The sequence below is a fragment of the Cimex lectularius genome, unplaced genomic scaffold (genome assembly GCF_000648675.2).
Source record: "Cimex lectularius strain Harlan isolate CLEC.00 unplaced genomic scaffold, Clec_2.1 scaffold231, whole genome shotgun sequence".
NCBI classification, from domain to species: domain Eukaryota; kingdom Metazoa; phylum Arthropoda; class Insecta; order Hemiptera; family Cimicidae; genus Cimex; species Cimex lectularius.
In genome coordinates, this window is record NW_019392879.1 from 148,074 (window position 1) to 173,726 (window position 25,653).

Below are 25,653 nucleotides of genomic sequence, written 5' to 3' on the forward strand. Positions count from 1 at the left end.
ACCAACGGTACAGAGATGTAATTTTCGCGCCTGAAGCTCGGGGAAAATCCCCGTTGACAATTATGATCTCGAGCTGGATTTCTTTATTTATATCACACCGAGAGAAAAACAATTCTTTGTTTGTTTTTTGAAGAGGTCTTCAGAAATAGATCCAATCTCGCCAAGCTCTGACGTTTTTCCCACGGAGAACGTCTTTTAATAAACGCAAAATTCGCCCGTTTATAAATACCGGGACTTATCGAAAATAGAAGAGAGCGGAGGTGAACGGACCTCGTAGTGGGGAAAAGTTAAAAATCTAGACAAGGTCGGACCCCCATCTCCACGTGTCTTCGGTCATTTTCACCCGTTTCGCACGGCCCCGGTGAAAGTCGACTCTTCCTCCGTTTCCTCCTCCACTACATTTTTATTGTTCCAAATGAAAATTACCGAATTACTCCCGACAATCGACAATTTTCACATCATTGGCCTTCTACTACATATTATGCACTTGTGTGAAAAGAAACGGACTCGAAAGGTTAAACCAACGCCTCCTTCATCTGAGAGGAACTTCGCATTTTTAGATTTCGAAAACAAGTCAAATTTATTCGATTTTCCCATGATATGGGATGAATAAAACAAGTAAACCACTCACATTAATTTTAATTGCAGTCCTAATATGATTAATAATTCATGATTTATGATTTATGGTTATTTTGGGCTACCGACAATGGAGTCATATCAGCCTTCAATTAACTGTAAGGGTCAATGGGTTACTCGATATTCTCTTTCTACTAATTCCTACAAACAAACAACTATACCGGATGATTATTTATAAACTACCCTCTTGTATAGCTTTTGTTTGGAAATAATAAAAAAAATAAGACTAGTCTTTACATAATTTTTAACGTAGAATCTGAATTTCAAGTCCAAAATTGTTTTCTACGATTTTTTCAAAGAAGATTTTTCTTCGGCACTTTTCTTGTAGAGTTTGTCGGTTAAGAGTTCATTAAGGTTTGATGAAAAGTTCGAATCTCTCAATTCAGCATCTCGGTTGGGCACTTGAACAATGAGGAGCTGTTCTTTTCACAGATGAGTGCCGGTTGGTTTGAGCCATTGTCAAGAGCAACTGAGCCCACCAAAAATCTAAAATGCAAGGAAGAGATCTTCTCACCCATTTGAGGATAAGCCATACCCGATTGACCCACGGACATCTCCTTTTGGGGCAAACCCAGCGCAGGTGACCCGCTTGTAGAATACAACTATTGCACAGATTTACAGTGCCCATGTTGAACACCGGGTGATTATTTATAAACTAACCCCCCCAATTTATTTATTTTTTCTATTTACTACTTATGTAGATATAGAATCTGAATCTAAAGTCAAATTTTTTTTCAACGTATGGTACGCCCCCAGGGCTCATCAACTTTTTTTTTTGTCAAATAGAAAGGAATAATTTTCAATAAGGAATTAAATTCTACAACTTTTTCTAAGAAGATTTTACTTCGGGCACTTTTCTTGTAGAATTTGTCGTTTAAGAGTTATTATGGTTTGAAAAAAAAAAGATCAAATTAGATCAAATTTTATTTATCTCAATCGTCATTCATTTACCTCCTAGTAACTTTAAGTTAATTACTAATTACTAATTCAATTACCTCCTAGTAACTTTAAGTTAATTACTAATTACTAATTCAATTATCTCCTAACTTTAAGTTAATTACTAATTACTAATTCATTACCTCCTGGTAACTTTAAGTTAATTACTAATTAATTGCCTCCAAGTAACTTTCAGGTAATTACTAATTACTAATTCTATTATCTTACTTTTTTCAAATGGGAAAGTATCATTTTGAATAAGGAATTAAATTCTCTGACTTCTTCTAATAAGATTTTTATTTCGGACACTTTTCTTGTAGAATTTGTCGTTTAAGAGTTATTAAGGTATAAAAAGTTCACATATTTTTTATCTCAATCGTCATTCATTAACCTTCAAGGAACTTTACATTAATTACTAATTCATTTATCTCCTAGTAATTTTATTAAGTTAATCCTAGTAAATTAAATTTTCAAAACGGGCCCACCGATTTCAATAGAAAGCAAAATCCTATTATGGAATTCATTTCGCACTTCACGGAAAGTATCTGGTGTTATGCGAATTAAAATTATCGCAATATCGGAAATTGTGACAATACAGTTCTTGGTTTGTCAGTAAACATTGAATAATTTCTCTAATTTGATTGTAAGGAATTAAAAGAGAATTTGTGTTGGTTCAGTTCATCTGTTGCTAATGTAAAAGAGAACCGCTAATTTGATTTTTCTAAAATGTTAATTGTGTTTCCGTTGAAAAAAAATTAATATGCCGAGGTGATGTAGATCTTTGGAAGTTAGTGTTGAATTAATTTATCTTTATGGAGCCATCCATAATTTTCCCGAAGCTGAACGCGTGTTTAACATCAATGATCCGGATTGCCCTTTGCTATGTGTTATATCAGGCAACTAGTTAATAAATTTGAACAAACCGGAACATCCATTGATAATAAGAGAACAGGTACGGTTTGTTTAAAAAAACAAAAAAACAAAAAGCAACTTATAATTTAATTGTTAAGCACGGTAGATATTAATTATTGCCGTCATTTTTTTTTAAAGGGAGTAATAGACTTTCAGGAGAGGTAGTAGGACGTTCTTCTCGACTTTGTCGAAAACCTGTTCATGCCAGCAAGCCGTCAGTCGGCATGATATTCGAAGTGTTCGATATATTCTTAAGAAAAACAAATTTCATTCATACAAAATTCAACGGCATCAAGGACTTATTGAAATTCACCCAGATAAATATAGAGTTTGTGAAATTTTGTACAAAAGAATTACAGTTGAACCGGGACTGATACGGAGAATTTGTTTTAGTGACGAGACAACTTTTTTTTATTAGGTGAATCGAATCGTCACAATTGCCCATGTAGTTCTAATCCTCATGCAATGAGGGAATCTACACCTAATAACCTGAAAACTAAACATTTGAGCAGGTACCTAAGGAAGCATATCATAGAACCTGTATTCATCGTTGGTAATTTAAGAGGAGAAAATTTCCTTGGGATACTTGAGGAAAATGAGGAAGAATTTAAGGAAGGAGAAGTTATTTTTTAACAAGCTGGATCGCCACCTCACTATACAAGAAAGGTGAGAGACTTTTTAGATGTCCGTTTCGCTTCAAAATGGATAGGAAGACGTGGTTCCATCATGTCCAGACCTCCAGATTTAATACCCTTAGTTTTTTTAATGGAGACACATTAAAACAGTGGTGCACCGATCACCGTCAAACAATCTGGAAGTTTTAAAGAAAAGAAAGAAAGTTGTAGAAGCATAACACCTGATAGTTTCCGTGAAGTGAGAAATGAATTCCATAATAGGTTTTTGCTTTGTATTGAGATCGGTGGTGCTCAACGATTGAGATTAATAAAATTTAAACTTTTTTTCTAAATCCTTATAACTCTTAAACGACAAACTCTGCAAGAAAAGTGCTGGAAATAAAATCTTCTTCTAAAGTTGTAGAATTTAATTCCGAATTTATAACGATACCTTCCCATTGAAAAAAGTTGCTGAACCCTGGGGACGTATCATATCGAAAAAAAATTTTACTTCAGATTCAGATTCTATATCTACATAGATACGTAAAAATTATGTAAAGACCAGTCCCATTTTTTTTAAATTATTTCCAAACAAAAGAAATAAAATGGAGTAGTTTATAAATAATCACCCGGTATTCAACATGCACACTGCAAAGCTATACAATAGTTGTATAATACAAGCGGGACACCTGCGCTGGGTTTGGCCCAAAAGGAGGTGTCCGTGGGTCATTCGGGTATGGCTTATCCTGCAATGGGTGAGCAGATCCCTTTCTTGCATTTTAGATCTTTGATGTGCTCAGTTGCTCTTGACAATGGCACAAACCAACCGGCACTCACCTGTGAGGAGTACAGCCCCTCATTGTTCAAGTGTCCTGATTTGCGAATAGTCGCCTTTCTACTCTTTCCCAGTAGTAGAGAACTAGATGCGAGGCGTCTAGTGACTAGGCGATTCTCTGGTGGAGAGTGGAGAATGGAGAAAATTCTGGTGAATGTTATAGACCTAATTGCATCGGGTATGTGGATAATCATTTTTATGCCGTCTGTTTGGTCTGTTGAATATCGAGGAAGCCGATAAATGATGGTATGCGGTAAAATCAATAAAACGATCGTCCCCAGACATCGCGTTCGATCATTACCTTTTCTTTGATCGAAGTTCCCGTGGCTCTAAACCACTGAAACCATGGTGGATGGTAGAGCGTGGCACACCCAGTGCAACGTGGCGAGATCTGCTTTTAAAACCATACTTTTAAGAAAAAACAAGCTACAATTTTTAGTCATTTTTTTGTTTGATCAAAGAAAACATTTAAAAAAAAGCAGTTAACTCACTCGACAAGTTGGCTCTAGAAATATTTTTGTATATTTAATCTAAATAGTGTAAAAGAATTAGTAGCTCTCTAAAAACATAAACAGTAAGGTATAATTGTGGTCTTTCCGTTTGAAATCTACGATTAAATCCATTATATTTCGTGGCCAGATTGACCAAATAACTTATTTCAATTAATTAATCTTTATGTAAGGTATTGGTTGAGATAAAAAAGTCAGTGTCACGAGCGGGATTCGAACCCACGACTTTCGGCGAAATACGCCGCAGCTCTACCACTTGAGCTATCGTGACCTCGAGGAGGGAAAATTCGAAAGGTGGGTTGAGATGGGAAGTAAGTGTCCGAGAGGATCGGAGTCACGATAGCTCAAGTGGTAGAGCAGCGGCTTATTTAGCCGAAGGTAGTGGGTTTTTATCTCTACCAATACCTTATGTAAAGATTAATTAATTAATCTACAAATAATGTTATTATGTAAAATACAAATACACGTGTCCGATTGTTATTATTATTATTATTTTTAACCGTATTTCTATGCATATTCACTTTCACCATTAAATAATATTTTTTATTTTATATTAATTTTAGCAATGGAGTCATGGGTTTCAAGATGGGATATGGATGATCTTTGAAAATAGAACGATCGATGAGGTCATTAGAGGGAAAATAGCTAGACGAAGTGACCATGATTTTTTTTTTTAAATTTGGAACACAGATAAAACAATTTGACAAAAAATATACAACCTTGGTTACGAGAATACATTTCTTTATTCGAATTACTTCGCTACAGATTCACTGAATATGAAAAATTTAGTATAATTTTAATTTTTTTTTTCCTAAGCCAGTATATGTTGTAATATAATCTTCCAAATGTGTTTGTATTTTCGGAAAGTCTGTCTTTCAAAGGTGGGCGGGTTCAACAGGTGGTTGGGTTGCTACCAGGTTTTTATGTAGACGATAAGTTCACTATTTCCTTTATCTTGTTTATTGTGGCTTTTATAGGTTTAGTTTAACACTTGTTATAGGGTCAAGTTTGGCGTAAAAATTGATAAAATTGCCACGAAAAAAAAGGTATTTTATTTATATACTTTTGCGAATCGACCACGTGGTAACAGAATACAGTGCCAATTTGTCGAATTTGGCCGGTATCTTTGCCGATCGTTTTGGCGGCCAAGATCTTTTTTTCACGGCCTGTTCGGGAGGGGGACCCCACCTCTTGGACGCTTCTTGAGCGAAAACGTGTTCAGAAGAGTGCTAGCCGTCGTGGCAATGGAACTGCAATCGAGGTGAGTCGTTTTTTTAAAACTTTCAGATATGGTAATGAAACTGGTGGCACAATTTCGACCTCTTCAAGAGGCTAACCGTTCAAACCGTTGTACCATATTTGTTCTATTTACGTCCAAGAAATTATATAGGACATCTTTTGTTTACTGTTTATCTTATTACAGTATAGGAAAACTCTCTGGAATCTTTCTTTTAGCTTTGTTTTTAACGACTTTAGAAAGAAAAATCTCAACAATTAAAATTGGATATCGCAGTCTTTATCATTGTCATTGTTTGTTGGCGGACAATCTCTCGTCTTTTATCAATTGCAAACTCGTTTTTTTAAAATTCATTTTGGATGATAATTATCAAACTGGATTACATTATTTAATAATTATAATCATAATACTACTTGGTAAAAAAATCTTTAAACCCAAAATTTATAGAATTGAGCAAGTATACGAAGCAGGACATTTAGTATCCCTGTCTAATTAATACATCTATATCTAATTTTATAAAATGACAATCATAAAGTTTTACATAACGTTAGTATTTATAGTTATTTGCTATTTTTTTAAATTTCTTCCAGGATATATAGGTAATTTTTGAATAGAACAGCCAGGTCGTCGTGAGACTTCTTTTTATTTTTATAACGTTTTCAGCTTCATAACTTGATCCCTCTTTAGTTCAGGTAATTAACACATTATATTATGTTGTCCTCACCAATACACTTGATTTATTGTCAATTTCCTTTTCTAATCATGATCTATGCGTTGCTTTTGTAATGAACAACGCTTTTTTGGATGACTTTATGTTTTACAGTAATTGACTTTATCGTCAATAACAATAAAACTGAAATAATGCCACTGGGACTGAAGGATTTGAGTCATTTCCTCGATAATTTTGGATTTTCTGACTGTATATAGGCCAGACTCACTGCGATAAAAATCCGGTAGAAAGTAAATTCTAGCCTATTCATTCTAAAATGTGTGGCCTATGCTTATGTTCAAGTCAATGTGTATTATAATTTTTACCTCTCCTAAATCAGCTAACTTTGCTTGTTTGAGGCCATTCTCCTTAAAAAATGATATTTTCTCTCGTCGCTCTTGTGGAAGACTGGCTGATGTGAAATAAAGAGATTATTCATAATAAACTGTCCTTCATCAAGTTCGTACCTTGTACAACGTACAAATTTTGGGAAATTTTCCAAGGTCAATGAGTACCATCAATGGTTGCTCACGTCTAGGAGTTGTATTGATGGTTATTTTTTTTAACAAACCCCTTCTACATTGATATTTTTATCTTTTAATAAAACGACGTGGGAGCTTTATGAATATTTCTGTTCCGTAGAATTCTAGTCCAGGAATTCATGTGGGTTGACTTTTTATAGTTTGTATATATATATATATTTATATATTAAGTGTATTGCTGTATATTTGATGACAGATAAATTTATGTATGTTTATGGATTTAAATTGGTTAAAATGGTTGGTTTTTTGTGTGCTCGTGGTTTGTGATATTGGTTTTTTTTGTGTTGATTTTTGTTTCTGACGAATAATGCCGAAGGTGTGACAATGTCTATCTATCTATTGTTTAGTTCTCTTCAAAAATACTGCATTTAGTCATGAAATTTGTTATTATCTTGAAAAACAAATTCACATCTACTCAATTAAGAAAAGGAAAAATCTTTATTTATTTGTAAATTTTGACAACTATTAAGAAAATCCTTGAAATAATAAAATTTTTAAAGATGAGATGATCTTATCATCAGGGCCTATTTATTTTAGGAAAATATCGCAGTTAGTTATATAAATGTTATATTATTTAAAAAAACAAAATTACAAAAAACAATTATTTATCTTACTTTAACTCGATGAGTGTTGAAATATATTTAGAGAGCAAGAAACTGCATTTATAATAAGATTAATTAAAATTAGGTGAAGCTCAGTATATAAACAATGGACAGTATGGAGTTAATTAAAAACAATAAAACAATACAATATAAAAATTTAAAAAAATTATTTAAAACCTCAACGTGGTCCTCTATTATCTCGGTTACACATAACACACAGTACACGTCTATTTTTCTTAAAATACATAATCAAATTACTTTTTTCTCAAGTACATTTAAAATGTTTAAATTTTAATAAAGTTTTGAAAAAAAACTTTTTTGAAAGTAAAGCTTGAGATGTGTGTGAGAGAGGGGATGTAATATAAGATGTGACTATGCATGGGCTTTTACAAAAATTTTGTAACTTTGCTTAAGTGTACAATAATTATGTACTATATTTAATTGGGTAGATGATATCATTGAGGTATCGTTTAATATTTTTATTTTAATGATTTGTCATACCCAAAGGTCTAACGAAATTTCTGTGATTGCATATTTATATTATATCTCTCTCTCCATTTTGGAGCTTGATAGCTTATCTATTCTTGAAAAATACAACATTTAGTTGTGAAATTTTGAAAAAACTTAAAAAATGACCATACATGGATTTTTACAAAATTTATTGTAACTTTCAAAAATTATATATCATATTTAATGGGAATATGATATCTTTTAGATTTAGTTGTATGTTTTCATATGTTGATCATCACATTCCAAAAGTTGATGATATTTCCTTGAGTGTTTCCTTGATTATATTTATTTTGGAATCGTAGGGATTTTCCTATTTATATTTTACACTTAAACTTTTGTCTATCGGGTGAAAAATGAGTGATTTATCATAAACGAAATGTTATTATTTTCTCTTACTTTTGGAGTCATTGTGATTCGCCTCTGCTAACGGGTTTCCTGAATTGTTGTATCTTTAATAAAATATTTCTTCTCTGGGGTATGAGTTGGAGGTTGCCATTGTTGAAGAATGGCTTTTCTAGTTATTGCAGGGTAGTTGAATAAAATACGCTGTCTTTGTATCCTCCAGAGAGTCGACATTGATTATTTATTCAGTCCAATTTTTTATGGAGTATTTTATTAGAGCACGTCCTGTACCATCTTTTAGGGTTTTTAATTATTTTCTTTTGAGTAGGATTATCTATTGTATTATTCCCATTGTATTGTTTTTGAATTTTTTTCCTTGCCTCATGTCTTCTATAACTTCCTAATATTTTTTCTTTAGTAAGTCCAAGATTCCATTATTATTATGGCTTCCTTTTTAGTTAGAGGGGTCTCGTTATCTGAAATATCTTGAATTGGGATTATTTGTGGATCCCAGTTTGTTTTTATATTTAGGAGACTAGTTTTAAATTGAACTCGCAGGCTTGAAGAGTTGCAGAGTTTTCTGGCTGTCTGGTTGTCTTACTTCTTGAAATTTGTGTGTTTCTATGACTAGTAATTTGACCTTATGCCCATTTCTGTACTATTTCCTACATGTAAGCCTGTATACCATTGAAGTTGTTTCATGACTAATATTTACGATATTTCAAGTGTTGGTGTCCTGATTATTAACGCAATTTAACTTCAGAAGCTGGTCTTAGTTTTATTTAAATGTAAGTTGAGGTAGTTAATTTTTTTGAGCGGAATTTGTACTGTAAAACAAGATTTTACTAAGAGACATACCACACGAGTGGTTCACCTAAATTAAGCCAGAGCTTCTATCCAGTGTGAAACGATTTGTCACCCGTCTGTCACTGCACAATGCTGAAATAAAACGGGATAAATCGAGCTATCCATGTTTTTATAGAGGAGAAATTATTGACCTATCTACGGACAGCGATCCATCTTATAAAGTTCGATGATTGCCGGCTGTGACACTGGAAGACTGGAAAAATGACAAATGATCCTTTATACATTTTTAATCTTTTGTTTTGAAATTTCACAATTTTAATATTGGAAACCACTTTTGTAATCTATATTATCGTAAATATTTATTTCCTTTTAATTTTTTTATATACATATAATGGTTTAGCCTTGTTTAATTAATGGTTTTACTGTTTTTTTAAAATCTATCTGAATTATTAAAAGGGTGCCCGAGCGGTTAAGGCGTCCGATTTGTGTTGCCACGCTAGTGGTTCTGAGTTCAACTCTTGGCATAACACATGACTTTTTAATCGAGAAACAAATAAAAAATTGCAAAATAGTTTTTTGATTTCTCGTCCTCGACACTTAGCTATTAATGGACGTTAACCCTTCCTGTTTGACTAGAACTATTATTTTGTTTACTTACAATTTATATACAGGTTTTCGCTTAAACATATTTCAATTCGTTCTTCTCTTTTTCTAATTGTTGATTGTTCTGGCACAACTATCTAACCGCTTCTTGTAACATAGATTCTTTAATTTCTTTTGTTTCTTTTTTTCTTTTTGAAAATTATCTTAAAATTTATTTTGAGATTTATAACTCTCAGGACATAGTACTTCTATAAAACTCTCTTGCGAAAATGTTCCTCGTGGTAATTGGTCATAACCTCTTTCATGCACGCTAAGAAGTTTCATCACCCTACCCCAGGGTACGCAGTATTCATCGAAGTAATTAAGGATAAGCTCCTCCATTCACGCTCATAAATCACATTTATGCAGTAAGACTTCGTTCGCAATATCATCAGAGTACTTCATATTTTTCGGTGTAATTGGAGGTAGGTCCTTCCATCTAGGCTAATTAATTATATTCTTACACGTTCCTCTCAAAGTTCCTCTACTTTTGGTAATTGATGGTTTTACTCATAGATTTGCCGTTTACAACTACAAACAAAAAATCTATGAACAGAGCCAATATTTACGCAAAGTGAACTTACATACTCACTTCTTCTCCCTCTCTTCAAAAATAAATACATTCACCCTTAGACTCTATTGATACTACAGAGAACTGAGCATTCTAGGGATGGTTAGAAAACAATTTCATTCATTCACGTTAATCATATTACATTCACCCACTATAGGTCATTCCCTGCATTCCAATGTACTTGATATACTTTTGAGGTGGGAGGAAACGAAGTCTTTCTTTCACGCTAATAAGTACATTCATTCTTAGACTTTATTCACAGAGTACCGAGTATTTTACGGAATGGTTAGAAAACAATTTCATTCATTCACGCTAATAAATACATTCACCTTTCGACCTTATTCATATTGCCCCAGTGTACTGGAGATTCCTAGGGTTATTGGGGATAAGACCCTCCATTTTGTACGCTAATATCATGCTAATAAATCACACACACTACTCCAGAGTGTGGTACTAACTAAATTAGAGAATTTGCACGCTAATAAATTGCTTTCACACACCACAATTTTTTCCTACTACTCTAGAGCACTCGATATTCGTCCTGATCATTGGGAATAACCCCTCCATTTTGTAATTTTAATTGCAAAATATATTTTCTATCAGTTTGGTCATTTATTCGATTAAAGAAATAAATAAAAAATAAATCTAGGATATTGTTCTACGTCTCAAATTAGACTGTAAAATCCTGCATTTTATTTGTTTTTGATACAACAAACAAAACCCAGCTCAAAAGGGAATATTTACAATATAAAATGAGATTGTTATGGTTACCCTGCATATATATTTTAGAAGATTTTGTGTAAAAAAAAAATTGTGTAAGTAACCTGAAAAATGGAATATCGCGAATACAATTAGAAATTAAAACTTAAGCCAATAGAGACTTTTTAGCCCAATTTGTGATGAAAGATAACCTCCTTAAGTAAGTTCTTGAGATGTCTTAATCGTAAAATTCAGAAAAATTTCCCTGCATGATGTTGCAGCGTGCAAACGAGATGCAATTAATTTTACGAGATCGAATCTGGGACGGGGGATTTATTTAACGAGCCTGCCGGGCCAGGGTGCCAAGTTTGGTATGGAAGAAGGTGAACTCGGTTGAGTCACGACTGCTGCATTTGTCTATCGAGAGCTAATTACTCACCTTGACATTACTAGGCCAATGTAAACATTGTCGGATTACAAAGTGACGTCTTTAATTTTAATAAATGGGCTTTTTTTTTGGATATCGATGCCCTTTTAAGGAGTCTTTTTGTTAAATAATTTTAATCTTTTACAAATTAAAAAAACAAATGCAACGTTTAATGTCATCCTATCAGGCCACCTCTTTGCTCTACAATTAGAGTTTAGAGACATGTTTGTTTATATATTGGAAAGGTAAATCAGAACACGCTCTGTCTTTTGTCTTTTACCGCATCAATCTCTATTCTTTTTACTTTAACGCTTTCCTTTAGCAGAAGAGGCTGACATAAAAGTGAGGATTTCTCAAGGAAGAAATATATCTGACTATATATTGACAATGTTTCTGCTGCGTTGACACACTGTCTATAATTATTGAGTATTTCTTTTATGCTTTTATTTCTTTCCCAAACTACCACCATAAGTGTGAATTTAAAAAGTGAAACAATTTCTTAAGAAAAACTTTTGAAAGAGAGAGAGAGGGAGAGAGAGAGAGAGAGAGAGAGAGAGAGAGAGAGAGAGAGAGAGAGAGAGTGAGAACTTTTTAAATGTTGTCATAAATTAATGATTAACATGGTACAATTGATTAAAAATACCAAATAATACTTGAACAAACGGAAAGCGTTAAGAAGCAGTGAAATAGCGTTTAAGTTTGTCCGTTGCCCCTGACCCAGATTCTGGGCGACTTGTGTAAATGTCCAGTCATCAGATTTGACTACCATGTCAGCTATTATTATCATCATAAATTTTAAACGTTTATTTTTAATTTGTCATTAGATTGATCTTTTTTTTTCTAATTCCAGAATCGACTTTCACAACTTGGCCAAACCAGGAAACCTGGCGAATTCGGCTGTACTGAGGATGCTGGAGGAGGAAGAGCGAAGCGGACGACAACAAGGTAAAAAGCTCATATAAACCCATCCAGATAATTTTTAATTAGATAGATAGATAGATATACTTTATTTACAAAATGAAAGAAATTTAGAGTTAAAAATAAGAAATAGTATTATTATGGCATGGTATTAAGACCGTCAGCCAGAGTTCGGAGTGCATTACTATCCCAAGAATATACATAATTATGTAATTATAAGAAAAGGAGAATTTACAATATCATCTTCAGAGGTTACAATTATTTACTGGATTTTCAAGTTACAAGATTGAAATGCGATAAACTTTGAAAATAATAAAATGACACTTCAAAGAACCAAAGCAAGGATTCCAACTCACAAAGGGTCCCCCACGGGCAAACAGAATTCGCATTTAGAAGCCCACAAAGTAGAAATTATATGTATTACCTGCGAGAGGAAAAAAGGAAACGAAATAAGACGAACAGAAAATTAGATAATTTTTAATTGTTAAATGAATAAAATTATCCACCTTGAAAATGAACAATATCATTGGGAAACAATTAAAAAGTGAGGTATCTCAAAGTAAATATAATTCTAACAATTCAGTGTTCTAGAAAAAACTATTTAAAAAAAGTGCTATTTATAAAAAAAGTTAAATGAAACTTAATAGTAAGATATTTTTAAAGAAGAAAGTTGTATTTCCGTATTCAGGTAAAACCTAGGGAATGAAATTGTGGCAATAGCATTCAATGACCTAGTACTTCTGAAAAGATGAATCGATTGCACTGAACTACGGAACTATGAAGGTACAATAAGCCAGAAGCCTGCAAAGCCTGAGGAGCACAAACCCCGCTATCCTCATCATCACCGTAAGGGATAATAAATCCCTGGTGTACACAGAAGGCAAAGTATAGTAACGGTCTAGGTGTTGATACGGCACTCATCACTATAAGGTAAAGGTCCCGGGTTCGAATTTAGAGGCCCTGCATTCGAACCCGACATACTTACAAATGGGGCTTTTTTCAAAAACCCCGGCCGAGGTTGATATGACCTCTGCAGTTAGGAACTCTCGTTAAAAAAAATATTTGCGAAAAGTACAGTAATACATTAAGATAAAACATAAAAAAACCTAGCCTGCCACCTAAAAGCAGTACTTGAACGGCATGAGTTACGTCAGTGAACAAAATTATTAAAAATTAAATCAAATGAGCTTAGACAAAATAAATGAAAGAAAATAAAAATAATGAAGAGAGAAAAACAAAAATAAAACAATTTGAAATACATTCAAGTAAAGATAATAAAAATTAAAGAATACAATAATTGCCAGTTTTTTTTTTTTTTTTTTTTTTTTTTAAATTTAGAAATCGTGAGATGCGGTCTGGTGTGATGTAGTTTTAGAAAAACATTTTCTTTATCGTGTCAACGTTTCGATCTTTATTGAGATCAGGGCCTGGGATGTACAAACATTGTTTACATATAACAATTACATTTTGGATGTGGAAAAGTGAATTTATACAATGCAAAATATATTTTTTTTTGTATTCAATCAAAGTATTTCTACTCACTCAAAGTGTTTGTCTTCTGTGTAATTGTGCCATTCTTGTGTGTCTTGTCGAGAGTGCCAGTGAGATTTTGCTATTTTGTGTGTATATACGTTGGATTTTGAAGGGGTGGGGAAGGATGTCGGTATAGAAAAGACATTTTTGTACAAGCCGTCAGCTTCTTTGAGGTGAAAAAAACCGACGAAGGGAAAAAATGTGTTGGTAATGGTTCGGCCAGATTATCCTTTCAGGATTATATAGAAAGGGATAAATAGGAAAAGGAAACCTAAATTTTGGGGAAATTAGACTATACGAAAAATATTTGATGTGTGGAATGTAATGTGATGATATAGGTATGTTACCTGTATTGAATTTGATTAATGATATTGGCGTAGCTGCGACTGAGTTTACATGTATCTGTTCTGTAATTGATGCTGTGTTTATCTCTGTTGATATAAACCATTTTTAAGAAATTACATTTATGTTTGTTTTGTTCTGTGTGTAATACTTTTGGATTTTTGAAGTCGAAATTGTGTTGGTGTTCAAGATGGTGGGTAGCGAGTGCTGTAGGGTTTTGCTTAGGTTTTTGCAATCATAGATATGTTGCTTTACTCTCTTGTCCAGATATTGGGATCTAAGACCGATGTAAGTTGCCGGACAGTTTAAACAGTTGATCTTGTAGATTACGTCAGATTTATTTGTTATTGGTGTGAGATCTTTAATTTTGGAAAAAAGTGTTTGAATTGTTTTATAATTTTTGAAAGCTATTTTGAAGTTATTGGCCATAGGTTGCCAAATACACCACAAAGAAAGTTCAAGTTATAAATTTAAAATTTTTCCAGTAATAAATTTGTTAAAATTAATTTTATGATTGTAAAGAAAGCTAACAACAACATTTAATGAAAAATCAAAGTAAAAATTAGTGTTTACTTTGGATATAAAACATATTAGAAATTACTTTTTGTCTTGTTTGATATTCATTGTTACGAACCCTCGAACAGCAAAGTAAGATGACCAATTTAAGGAAAAAACATGAATAATTCGAAATTTTCACTGATAATTACAATTATATTTTTACATTGGATTTTGTATTGAAATAAATAATTTTGGCTATATAATTTTACATCAAATTATGTTTTAATTGTTTGATGTTGAGAATATAACTTTTCATGTTCAAAAAACTTAAATATTGAGCAAGATTTTTGTTTTATTAAAAAAATCATGAAAAATAGTTAAGCGTTTATAAGTAATTTCTAAAGTCTACCAATTAAATGCTGCAAATTGTTGTCGTTTATATGGAAAAACGCCCTTGAATTTATTTTATAGTTGCCATTCCGTGTGCTCAGGGATAATTGAGCACGTACACAATTGTAACCTCGTGAAAGAGAATTTCTCTATTCTGCGAGACGATTAGCTTCCCCAGTTCTAAGTTAGTACCTCTTCAATTCCAGAACACGACTTTACCCACACGTCACAACAAGAAACAACTGCCATTGACAAAGTTGTAGAATATGTTAACTCATATGACCGAAGTAAGCGAGGTAAAGGGAAATGATAAAAGCTGATATTAAACCCTCGATAGATGTTATGTTGATTAAGTCGAGTTTTTCCCTCATTTTTAACGTTGTTAAACAATGTTATTTTTAGATTTTTACTACATGTGAGAATAGGTCGGCTAGTTTCGGCCCCTCCCCTCAGTCGACTTAAGATAGCGAAAAGGGGAATCCGGCTCAGTTCGGTTTTGATCCGGTGACTGATTTTTTAAGACAATCTTGAATTTCCAGATCAACGGCCGCATGTCCACGGGTAATTATTTTCTAAATGTATTCATTTTCACCACGACCAATTGGTTTAGATCATACAAGACATACATAAAATAATTGATTTACAAGAATTTCCTGACCTTATCTTTGTTCTTGTAATTCCTTGCAGTTCATTTTTCAAATATTTGTCTTCATCAACAGGAAAATCTATTTTACAAGCTCGTTGTGATTTTTTTAAAAATATACTAAGAAAAAATTTAACAATAATACAATATGAAATAATAATTCTTCCATGATAAAACCATTGACGTCACTAATTTAAAAAAAATAATTTTGTTATTTTTGTTGAGAATAGACTACAGAAAATTTGTCTTTTTTAAAATAGATATTTATTCAGAAATCGTGAGATGCGGTCTGGTGTGATGTAGGTTTCTGAAAAACATTTTCTTTATCGTGCAACGTTTCGATCTTTATTGAGATCATCTTTAGGGCCTGGGCTTTACAAACATTGTTTAAATCACTAATCACCACACAGATATTTATTCAGAAATCGTGAGATGCGGTCTGGTGTGATGTAGGTTTCTGAAAAACATTTTCTTTATCGTGCAACGTTTCGATCTTTATTGAGATCATCTTCAGGGCCTGGGCTTTACAAACATTGTTTAAATCACTAATCACCACACAGATATTTATTTTAAATATTATAAACGGTAGCTATGTGCGTGGGACTGATTTTATTAATAATTAAAGAAAATATTTTGTCAAAAAAAATTAAGATTCAGTTTACTCTTTAAAGCTCTTAAATACGACTTTTCATAGCAATAATAAAATAGACATTTCTTTTGGCAAAATTCATCGGTGACTATTTTTTTTTCCACCAACGCCCAGTATTCTAACTCTTCTCACTTTATCAAAAGTTAACATTATTACATCCGAAAAAAGCTTAATTTCATTATTTTAGATTTTTCCAGGTTTCACGACATTATAAGTGAGAAGTTTGAGTGTATACTAATACTATACTTACAGATTCTAGGCTTTTTCTAGTAAAATTTTCTAAGAATCAGTAAATTTTTTTTCAAAATTATCACTATTTTTATTCTTATCAATAGGCCCTAGAAGTCGGGAAAAAAGTATTTGAATTTTTAAAAATATGATTTTCTGTCTTTGTTTGACATGTACTTCAAGGTTATTATATATCAATGTTTGTTTATTCATTCAAACCAACAAAATGATATGCCAGGTCGTATAAAATGAGAAAAGATATATAAAAAGTAGAAGATTTTATCGGTAAGGTATGTCAAAAAAGATCATTTTTGAAAAATACAGTTCTGACTTGTTTTAAGCTGTCTTTAAAGCCCTCAGCTACAAATAGTTACGTTAAACAAAAAATAGATATTTTTCGTTAGTATTTTTTCTTCTCCAATCAAAATTTCATAAATCCTCTGGAAAAAATCCTCCTTTTTATCTACGGTTCACAGTTAGTTTACAGAAAGCAGGTCTACCCAGCAAAAACTTTTTCAACAGTCACTATTTTTTTTAAGTGGATGTATTTGGAAAGCACAAAAAAAATGTATTCGTGGGTTTTTGCGTGGAAAATTAATCAAATTTCTTTCTTCATACAAAATATTTTAACCTAATTTTCTACGTAGCTTAGTCACCAAATAATTGTAAATATTGCAATATATAGCTCGAATTCAGTAGCCTACAGACAGAATGTTTTACTAGGTCAGCAAAGTGCGTTAATTTTTTTTCTCAAGAAAACAAGTTGTAAGTTTATTCCCCGCGAAAAGACATTGATTTTTATGTAAAAAAATTCGAAAATCCCAAAAATAGTAATAACTTTTATTAGGTTTAGTGGTCAGATTGACCAAATAAATTCTTTTCAATTAATTAAGGTTTTGAAAGCCGAAGATCGTGGGTTCGAATCCCGCTTGTGACGCTGACTTTTTTTATCTCAACCAAAACCTTAATCCACGCCCATTTACACAAATCATTCACGCTAATAAATTCATTCATATTGGAGAGATCGCAGCATCTCGGTAGTATTACTACAACCTTGATAGCGGTGACCTGTCCCTCACATCACACAACAAATATATTACTTAAACTAATTTGGCGGGCATCATCATTGCCGACAATAAAACCAGGTCTCTTAGTGAATTAAATTTACGTTTTTAACGACTCGTTCATTATAATTCGCAAATAAAATTTCTTCAACTGTTTTTTTTCTTAGACAGAAAATGTTCAAGTTTTTCGTAAATTGCTCCGACCTGTTTCTCACGAGAATATGCTTCGGCTGACCGGATCGTACATTTAAAAGTACCCACGATCCATTTAAAAAAAAAAAAAAAAAAAAAAAAAAAAAAAAAAAGACAAAAGACTACATGGAAATGTTAACGGTGAGCCTTTGTGTTCATTTCCCCCCCCCCAGATTTTATCTTTTGATCACAACGGGAAATATATTGAATTAGTTGTTCATAATCATAAAATCACGATGTGATCATGTGAAGAAAAGCTATAACCAAATTGCACAATAAAAAAATTCATACGGCTTATGTTACATGTGTGGTAAAAACAAATAACCAGATACTAATTTGTAAGGCTCGGCCTTAATTAAAATCTTATTAAAACGAATGAGTTACAATAAAGTGTTAATATCAGTGGGCTACGAGGTCTTTAAATTCCCCAGTAGCATGAAAGCAGTTGTTACTTTATCCAGGCTGAGTACCCTAGTCCTTTATTCTCGTATGCATTCCGCCTTAATTGGTACATACATCATACTAATGTATTTCACTCCTGATTAAACTATTCCTCCTGGAAATTACTTCTGTGAATATTCTAACAGTACCTCTTATCTCATTTCGTGGGTTGTGAAGTTGAGAAACTCTCATTTGGTGGTTTGTTAAATTCTATTAGAAACAAGTTAAAAATTTATAGGTTGAATTTCCCTTGGAATCTAATTCGAAATTATCTTACGTCAAAAAACAAATGTATTAATAATTTGCTCATAATTGATCCTAAATATGTTTAAAAAAAGGATAATTTATCAAACCGAAGCATTTACAAAATAATTTGAAAATATTTTCTTTATTACACTGTAGATCGTAAATAATGTTATTAATTTTAATTCAAGTAACTTTCAGCACCTAGATGTTGATTTTGATGATGACGTTGATGATATGAGGGATACTTTATTATTATCGTTTTCTGCACAAAAATGTACACATTTAACAATTGGTATGATGAATAAAAGATCTGGCAACTTGTCCGACCGGGCTTGCCGATGGGGTAGAGGAGCCGGCCATTGCTGGAACTTTGATTGTTTAGGATTGTTGGAGGATTGGTGGATGGGATAGGAAGAGATCTTAGTGGATTGGTGTGGAAGGTGGGCTTGAAATGGAAGTTGTGGAATCGTGTTTGGATATCCGTCACGGATGTCTTTGTGGATGGTTTGGTCAGTGAGGGGGTCAGATTGAAAGTATTGAATTCTTTGGGTGACCGTAAGCTCAAATAGGTCTAATTAGTGCATGTAGATTTTTAGTTTATTGTGTGTACTCATTCTGGATCTAGGTCCAATACTACGAATATATATGTATCTTCGGTTTAGTTCTTGCCGTTTAAAGTTTTAAGTGTGTGCTCCATGTCAACTGTCCAAGTAGTGCCCAAGGTAGCGGATTTGATTGGTTGGGGGGGGATTACCTTACTGTGTATGTGCACTTGTTCAAAGTGTTAATGTCTCGTGCTGGCTCTTATGTTCTTTTTATGAAGATACTAGGGTCAGAATTTGGGGTTATTACTTTTCATAATTAATTACTTTAGTTAATTGAGTCGATTATTTTTTAAAAAGTAGTACCTCATTGTGAACTTTTGTTCCCTGGTCTTTTCGGTACCTTAGGCTTCCTTCTCTTCATACATAACGTACAAAAGGGGTCATTATTGTATCTACTCATGTTGTGTAGGTATTTTCTCAGATGCCAGTGACCGTTGTATAGTCATATCACTCCCTTGAGACCCTGTCAACCTGTGGCAATGACCTTGCTAGTTTTAGTGAGGTTTTTTAATACCCTCTTGATAATCTGTTGTTAATATCCTGTGCTCAATACTCATTCTGAGGATGTTTGAATTTATTATCCGATGTATGGTTATTATAATAGTCAAAAGCATGTTGTCCCTTTTACCTATGAATTTTGGGTAACAAGTATAACATCATATAGTGCGTACTTGTGGTGAAATACTAATAATAGTAAGTAACAATTTTCTGAAAATACGTCGGGTATGATGACAACTCTGAAGATATTTGAAAGTAGCACTACGCGAGAGACACCAAAACAGCAAATAAAGACAAACCCAATTCATCAGAATGTCCAAGCAACAGCCTCATCACCTCGCTACACATTTACTTAAAAGCAAAATATGATGTCAAGAAGGGATTAGAATGAATTCCATGTATGTGTAGCCATTTTAATAATTTAATTGTCCATACTACAGATGAAATTAAAAATTAATGGAAACTGTAGAACATCCCCACTCGTACGTACCATCTCATACTGAGATCTTATCTGACGGGCCGATTTTGCCGAGTCGGTCAGGGAACTGAATTCTCACCTTATATACGCAATAGTCAGGGTGTTCCTCAGGGAAGCATACTTGGCCCATTTCTATTTTCATTATACACTGCAGATATTTCTACACATGTTAACATTTTCGACATAGACATACTTACACGTAATTCAGACCTATAATTAAATTCACTATTTTTCGTGGTCTGCTTGACCAATTGAAAAATGGCAAAAAGGAGGGAACATACAAAAGGTGGGGTTGAGATGGTAAGTTGGTGTCCGAGTGGATCGAAGTTACGATAGCTCAAGTGGTCGAGCAGCGGCGTATCTAGCCGAAGGTCATGGGTTCGAATCCTGCTCGTGACACTAACTTTTTTATCTCAACTTAAAACCTTAATTAATTGAATGACCTATAATTAAAAGTTAGCCACGGCGAACACTCTACTTCTCTCAATTAAACAAAAATTCTCGGCCCAGATTGACGTGGTCTTGCAGATCTTCCTCAAGCCAATGTCTGGTAGAGATTTTGGATGCCATCACTGGCTTATGGATATGACCTTTATCCTGCTAATACTTTAATGTATGATCTGGTAAGGATGTTTTGTCAATATAAACTCTTCTAACATTTTATATGGCACGAGCATTGACAAGATTTATTTAATCGTGAAAGAGGTGTATTTCTCTAACATTTTGGGCTCCTGCTATTTTAATTTTAGTCTTGATGTGTTGTAAGTGAGTGTTATAGTTTTGCTCCTTGCCAGAAATTATTCCTAGCATTCTAACGTCTATTTTGAAATGGAGTACTTTATTGTAGAAACATGGACCTTTTATTTCTATGTACTCTTTGGGTGAGCTTTTTTAATGCTGTAGTGAATTTGCCCCAGACTAGTATGCCAATATCATCTGAATAGCTTGAGTATAGATTCCGCTTTCATTTAGTCTGAATATAAAGTTATTCATAACCCCATTCCACAGCAGAGGCGAAACTTCTCCTCACTGCGGGCATCCTCTCGCCTCTTTGACCCAGTACACAGAACATCTTGATCTTATCAAAGTCTGTGCAAAAATGAAGGACAAGCATGAATAAACAGAGATTGGAAGTCCTACTCTCCACTGACTAATAAAACTAACGAACTACAGACTTCCACTAAGTCAAATTAGGATTACAAGTGGAGGAGACTGATAATCCTCACTCGAGACATAAAAGTTTTAACTGACTTTTAGGACCGGTTTGACCGTCAAACTTTATGCAAGACAGCAGCCCCTTAGGACATGTAGAGTCGAACTGTGTGGTCCATTAAAATATCCAATATCGAGCGCATTTAGAATAGTTTCACACGAAGCAGTTTTGGTTGATTCACTGAGTTGCTGGCTGACTGTAGTTAACATCTCTATCCGTTCTATCTCTTCTGATTCCTCTCTACATTTTTCCCATTCCGAGAACCGACCATATCGCATCAGTCTCATTGGTCTGCAAGCTGCCTAAAATGACGATGGCCTTCAAACCTTCTGGTTTATATTACGTTTCCCTAGGTGCATTTCTGGTCATAAAGTCAAAGTTATAACGAAGAAACAAAACACGCAAATATTTGTAATATTTATTAATGTCATCCGTGAAAATCAAATTCTAGAAAATTTGTGTTCGACCTGATTTTCCCGTCCTGCTGTTTGGTCAAAACATCTTTCGAAACAAACAACGTCAAAGATTGTTTATGCTTTTAAATCGGTCATCCATCAAGCCGATTTCCCATAGGTTCATTCCTAGTGTCAGCCGACTAGAATACTCATCCTAATGACTCCTCGTCTTATTTTTAACTTGGCAGAACACCAGGCTTAATGAATAAGCAGTTGTAGAAATGTACTACTTATAAATAGTCGACTTTTGACACTTTCTACACACAGAGAGAAAATAAAAGGAAATACATTTTTTAATGACAAAAATGGGACAAGATGGATTCATTTTAAGGTCGATTTATATATTTTATACTAAAATAATAGTTACCTTACCTTGGTTATTTACAAAATAGGTCGTAACCTTCAAAAAATTGTACCCTGTACCCAGATACGTTATATTTCATTGCATACTTCGCTCCTGAAATGTTAATAATTCGAGAGAATATTTTTTATTTATTATTATTGAATTATTAAATAATTGAAACTAAACACAACTAACATTGGTTCGCTAATTTTTGTGTCAAATGGGTGGGTAGGTTTTTTCTTTTCCACTGTCATCAGTATTTTGCTTAGACTGCTATTTGTTAATTTTTTTATTTTAACTGGGATTTTCTCATGTAAGCGAAACGTTAATATTCTAAATTATGTCCTATCCTGCCCAAAAATATTTATGTATAATAAATATGTCGCGTGAACACAGTGACAACATGGGATTTTTTTTGCAATGAAAAACTCGGTTCGAATGAATTAGGTTAAGCCGGCGGATCAGCCGATACCGGTCCTGTCGTCCGTATATTCTCGCTGTTTCGGCGTTAAGCCAGCCGGCATCAGAATCTGGAGCAACAGCGAAAATAGGCGGACCTATTCTCAAACATCGAGCCGATCAGTAATGAACACTCCTGAGAACATACAGCTGGCAATACTGATCAAATTAGAAGTCTGGCCGGTTCGATTGTTCTATTTATTTTTCTCATCGGACACTGATTAACATGCAATTCAATTGAGATTAAACATTGTTGCATAATTGCCAACCTGAAAACATTTTTTTTAACTTGCAACTGATAAGCACGTCTTCTAGATTAGAGGATCTTAGAGGACGGCTGATCCACAGATATAATGTGGATATGATATTTATTAAAAAAACGAACAGGAATTAGGCCGATTATAAAGAAAATACGCGGATATTTCGTCGTAATTTCATGAAATTACCACCTTCATCAAGACTTTGACATAAAATTTATGGTTTCATGTGTAGTAAAATTAAAACAATGATGAAGGAGATAATCCTATAATAAACTAATCTAAATTGGGGTCGATTGGATATTTTTAGAAAATTTCCGCCATCAGGTCCTCAAACACATAACCTGAGAAGCGATGAAGAAGTTACTTCGCCATCAGCCCCTCCCCATTCACACCGATAAATACATTCACTCATACAAGACACAGAAACACAAAACCATACCTTTACTTCTATATATAATGAAAAATTCCCAATTCCTTTAAAAAGCGAAAATGAGGACCCTGAAACTCGATACCGTGTCCGAGAACCATTCTTAAATCCGGCGTCATGCCTACACGCTCTCTGTATGCAGCCAAGACATGATGCCTCTGTTATGTGGGACACATCGAGCAACCTTTCTCTGCATAAGGGGCACCTGCGCGGGTTTTGGCCCAAGAGCAGGTGCCCGATCGATAACCGCATATGGCCATCCTCAGTCCGGTGAGAAGACCTCGTCCTTTCCTCCTCCTGAGTGACAATCCTCGTCGCCTGCTAAGGTTCTCAGGTTGACTTGCAAGAGCCTCTCCGACTACCCCGCTCACTGATGCTGCCATCTTTTTTTATCATGTTTTTCACCGCGTGCTTAGCGTCAGAGGGCCTGATTGCGATGGTCCGATCTGAAGGGTGGCACGTCCCTGCTTTCGCCTCCATGTCCGCACATTCGTTACCCTCCAGGCCGACGTGTCCGGGAATCCAGACAACAACCACCGTTTTTTCGAGAGGCTCCAGCTCTTATTTATTTATCTAATAAGAGCAGGACGAGACGGTCCACAGAGAACCTGTCGTGTGTAGCCCAGACAGCGTTCAGAGAGTCGGTACATAGGAAGGCTGAGCCCTCCCCTTGGTCCGCAACGCTTCGAGAGCAGGGTGGTTTTATCGTATATAGTACTGATAGTTGTGTATCCGTAGCATGTGTTGATAGTAAATGCATTTATTAACGTGAATGTGTAGTGTGAGTGATGCGTCCGTCAATTAGTTTATAGGGTGGCTGGCATAAATGCAGGAAGGGCGTCGGTGGCCGCAACGGTTGAGGCGTTGACACGGCGCTCATCACTGTAAGGTAAAGGTCCCGGGTTCGAATCCAGCGACCCTGCATTCAAGCCCGACATACTTACAAATGGGCTTTTTTTCAAAAACACCGGCACCCTGAAGGTTTATATGACCTCTGCTGTTGCGAACCATCGTAAAAAAAGAGAAAAAATAAATAAATAGAAACTCACCATACAAGAAAACACATATAAAGCTCTGTCCAAATTTTAACAGTAAAGAATTAATTTCAGATTTTTTTTTTTTTTAATTTTTCGATTTAGGTCCTACTAGACTAGAATTGCTTATAAACTGTAAATTTACTGTAAGAAAATCTATTTACATTGCGAAATTAAGAAAAAATTCAGAAAACAAAAATGTTGAAATTTGGAATTTTTTGAAAATTTTGGATAGTAACAACAAACTCCTGGAGTTTTGCAAATTCCCTCAAAAATTCTCCTTTCAATTAGCATCTAGCTGTATACCCACATTTATGTATTGCGCTTCTGGAAGGCCAAAAAAGTTTGCATTTTGTTGAAAAAACTGGTGTCGATGAAGGGGCACGCTCAATTTTTTTTAGGAAAACCTTTGAGTTTCGAGAACGAGGGAAGATAATCAGCGAATTGATGTAGATGAGGAAAAAATCAACCTTCTGCTGATCATTTCGTTCCAAACTTTTCACCCTAATAAAATGGTAAGGGTACAATCCTTCCGGATGAAGGGTATCCCAACGTCTCCATTGTGAAACACGCACGTTTTTCGGGATCACGATTAACAGAATGCAAAATTTCCTTATCTTCATCAATTCGCTGATTGTCATCCCTCGTTCTTCGAGTGAAAGAACCAGTTTCCCTCAGCCTCTGATGAAGTCGTTGGAAGGTGCGATCTGCTGGAATGTGGAAAACGAGCTTTGTATTCTCTCCTTGCAGCAGTTGCATTACCGTAGCAGTAACCGTAAATGAAATGCATATCAGCAAGATATGTATTAGGAATCAAAGACATCAGTTCTAAATCACCAACCTGAGGACGTAGTCAGCTGAAAACATTAAGCAAACTGATTGAATTGAACAATAAAGAACAGACTCGAAACCCAACAGCCAGATAGATTTCCTGGAAAAATTGAGCTTCCAGAAGCGCAATCGAAAAAGGTCGTTATACTCCCGGAAGATAATTGAATGGAGAACTTTTGAGAGAATTTGTAAAGCTCTAGAAGTTTGTAGTTATTAACAATTACCAATATATTTGCTCAAAATTCCAAATTTCAACATTTTTGTTTTCTATGAATTTTTCGTGCAGAATATTTTCATCAATTCTGCAATGTATATGTGTTTTCTTCCGCCAAATTAACGTTCTTTCAAGTAGCACAAATCACATTTTTCTACATTC

At 34.1% G+C, this 25,653-nt stretch overlaps 1 protein-coding gene across 2 annotated transcripts in view; it reads left to right on the plus strand.

Moving 5' to 3' along the window:
* Nucleotides 1-25,653, plus strand: part of LOC106674210 (basic-leucine zipper transcription factor A) — an 88,415-nt gene that overhangs the window by 23,397 nt on the left and 39,365 nt on the right. The window contains exons 1-2 of one of the 2 annotated variants that reach the window (XM_014406814.2): nucleotides 5,597-5,703; nucleotides 12,381-12,475. In XM_014406814.2, the coding sequence (XP_014262300.1) occupies nucleotides 5,687-5,703; nucleotides 12,381-12,475 (112 nt within the window). In that variant the 5' untranslated portion in view covers nucleotides 5,597-5,686. Of the gene's footprint in view, nucleotides 1-5,596; nucleotides 5,704-12,380; nucleotides 12,476-25,653 lie in introns of those variants that run through there. The other variant, XM_014406813.2, reaches the window with a different exon arrangement.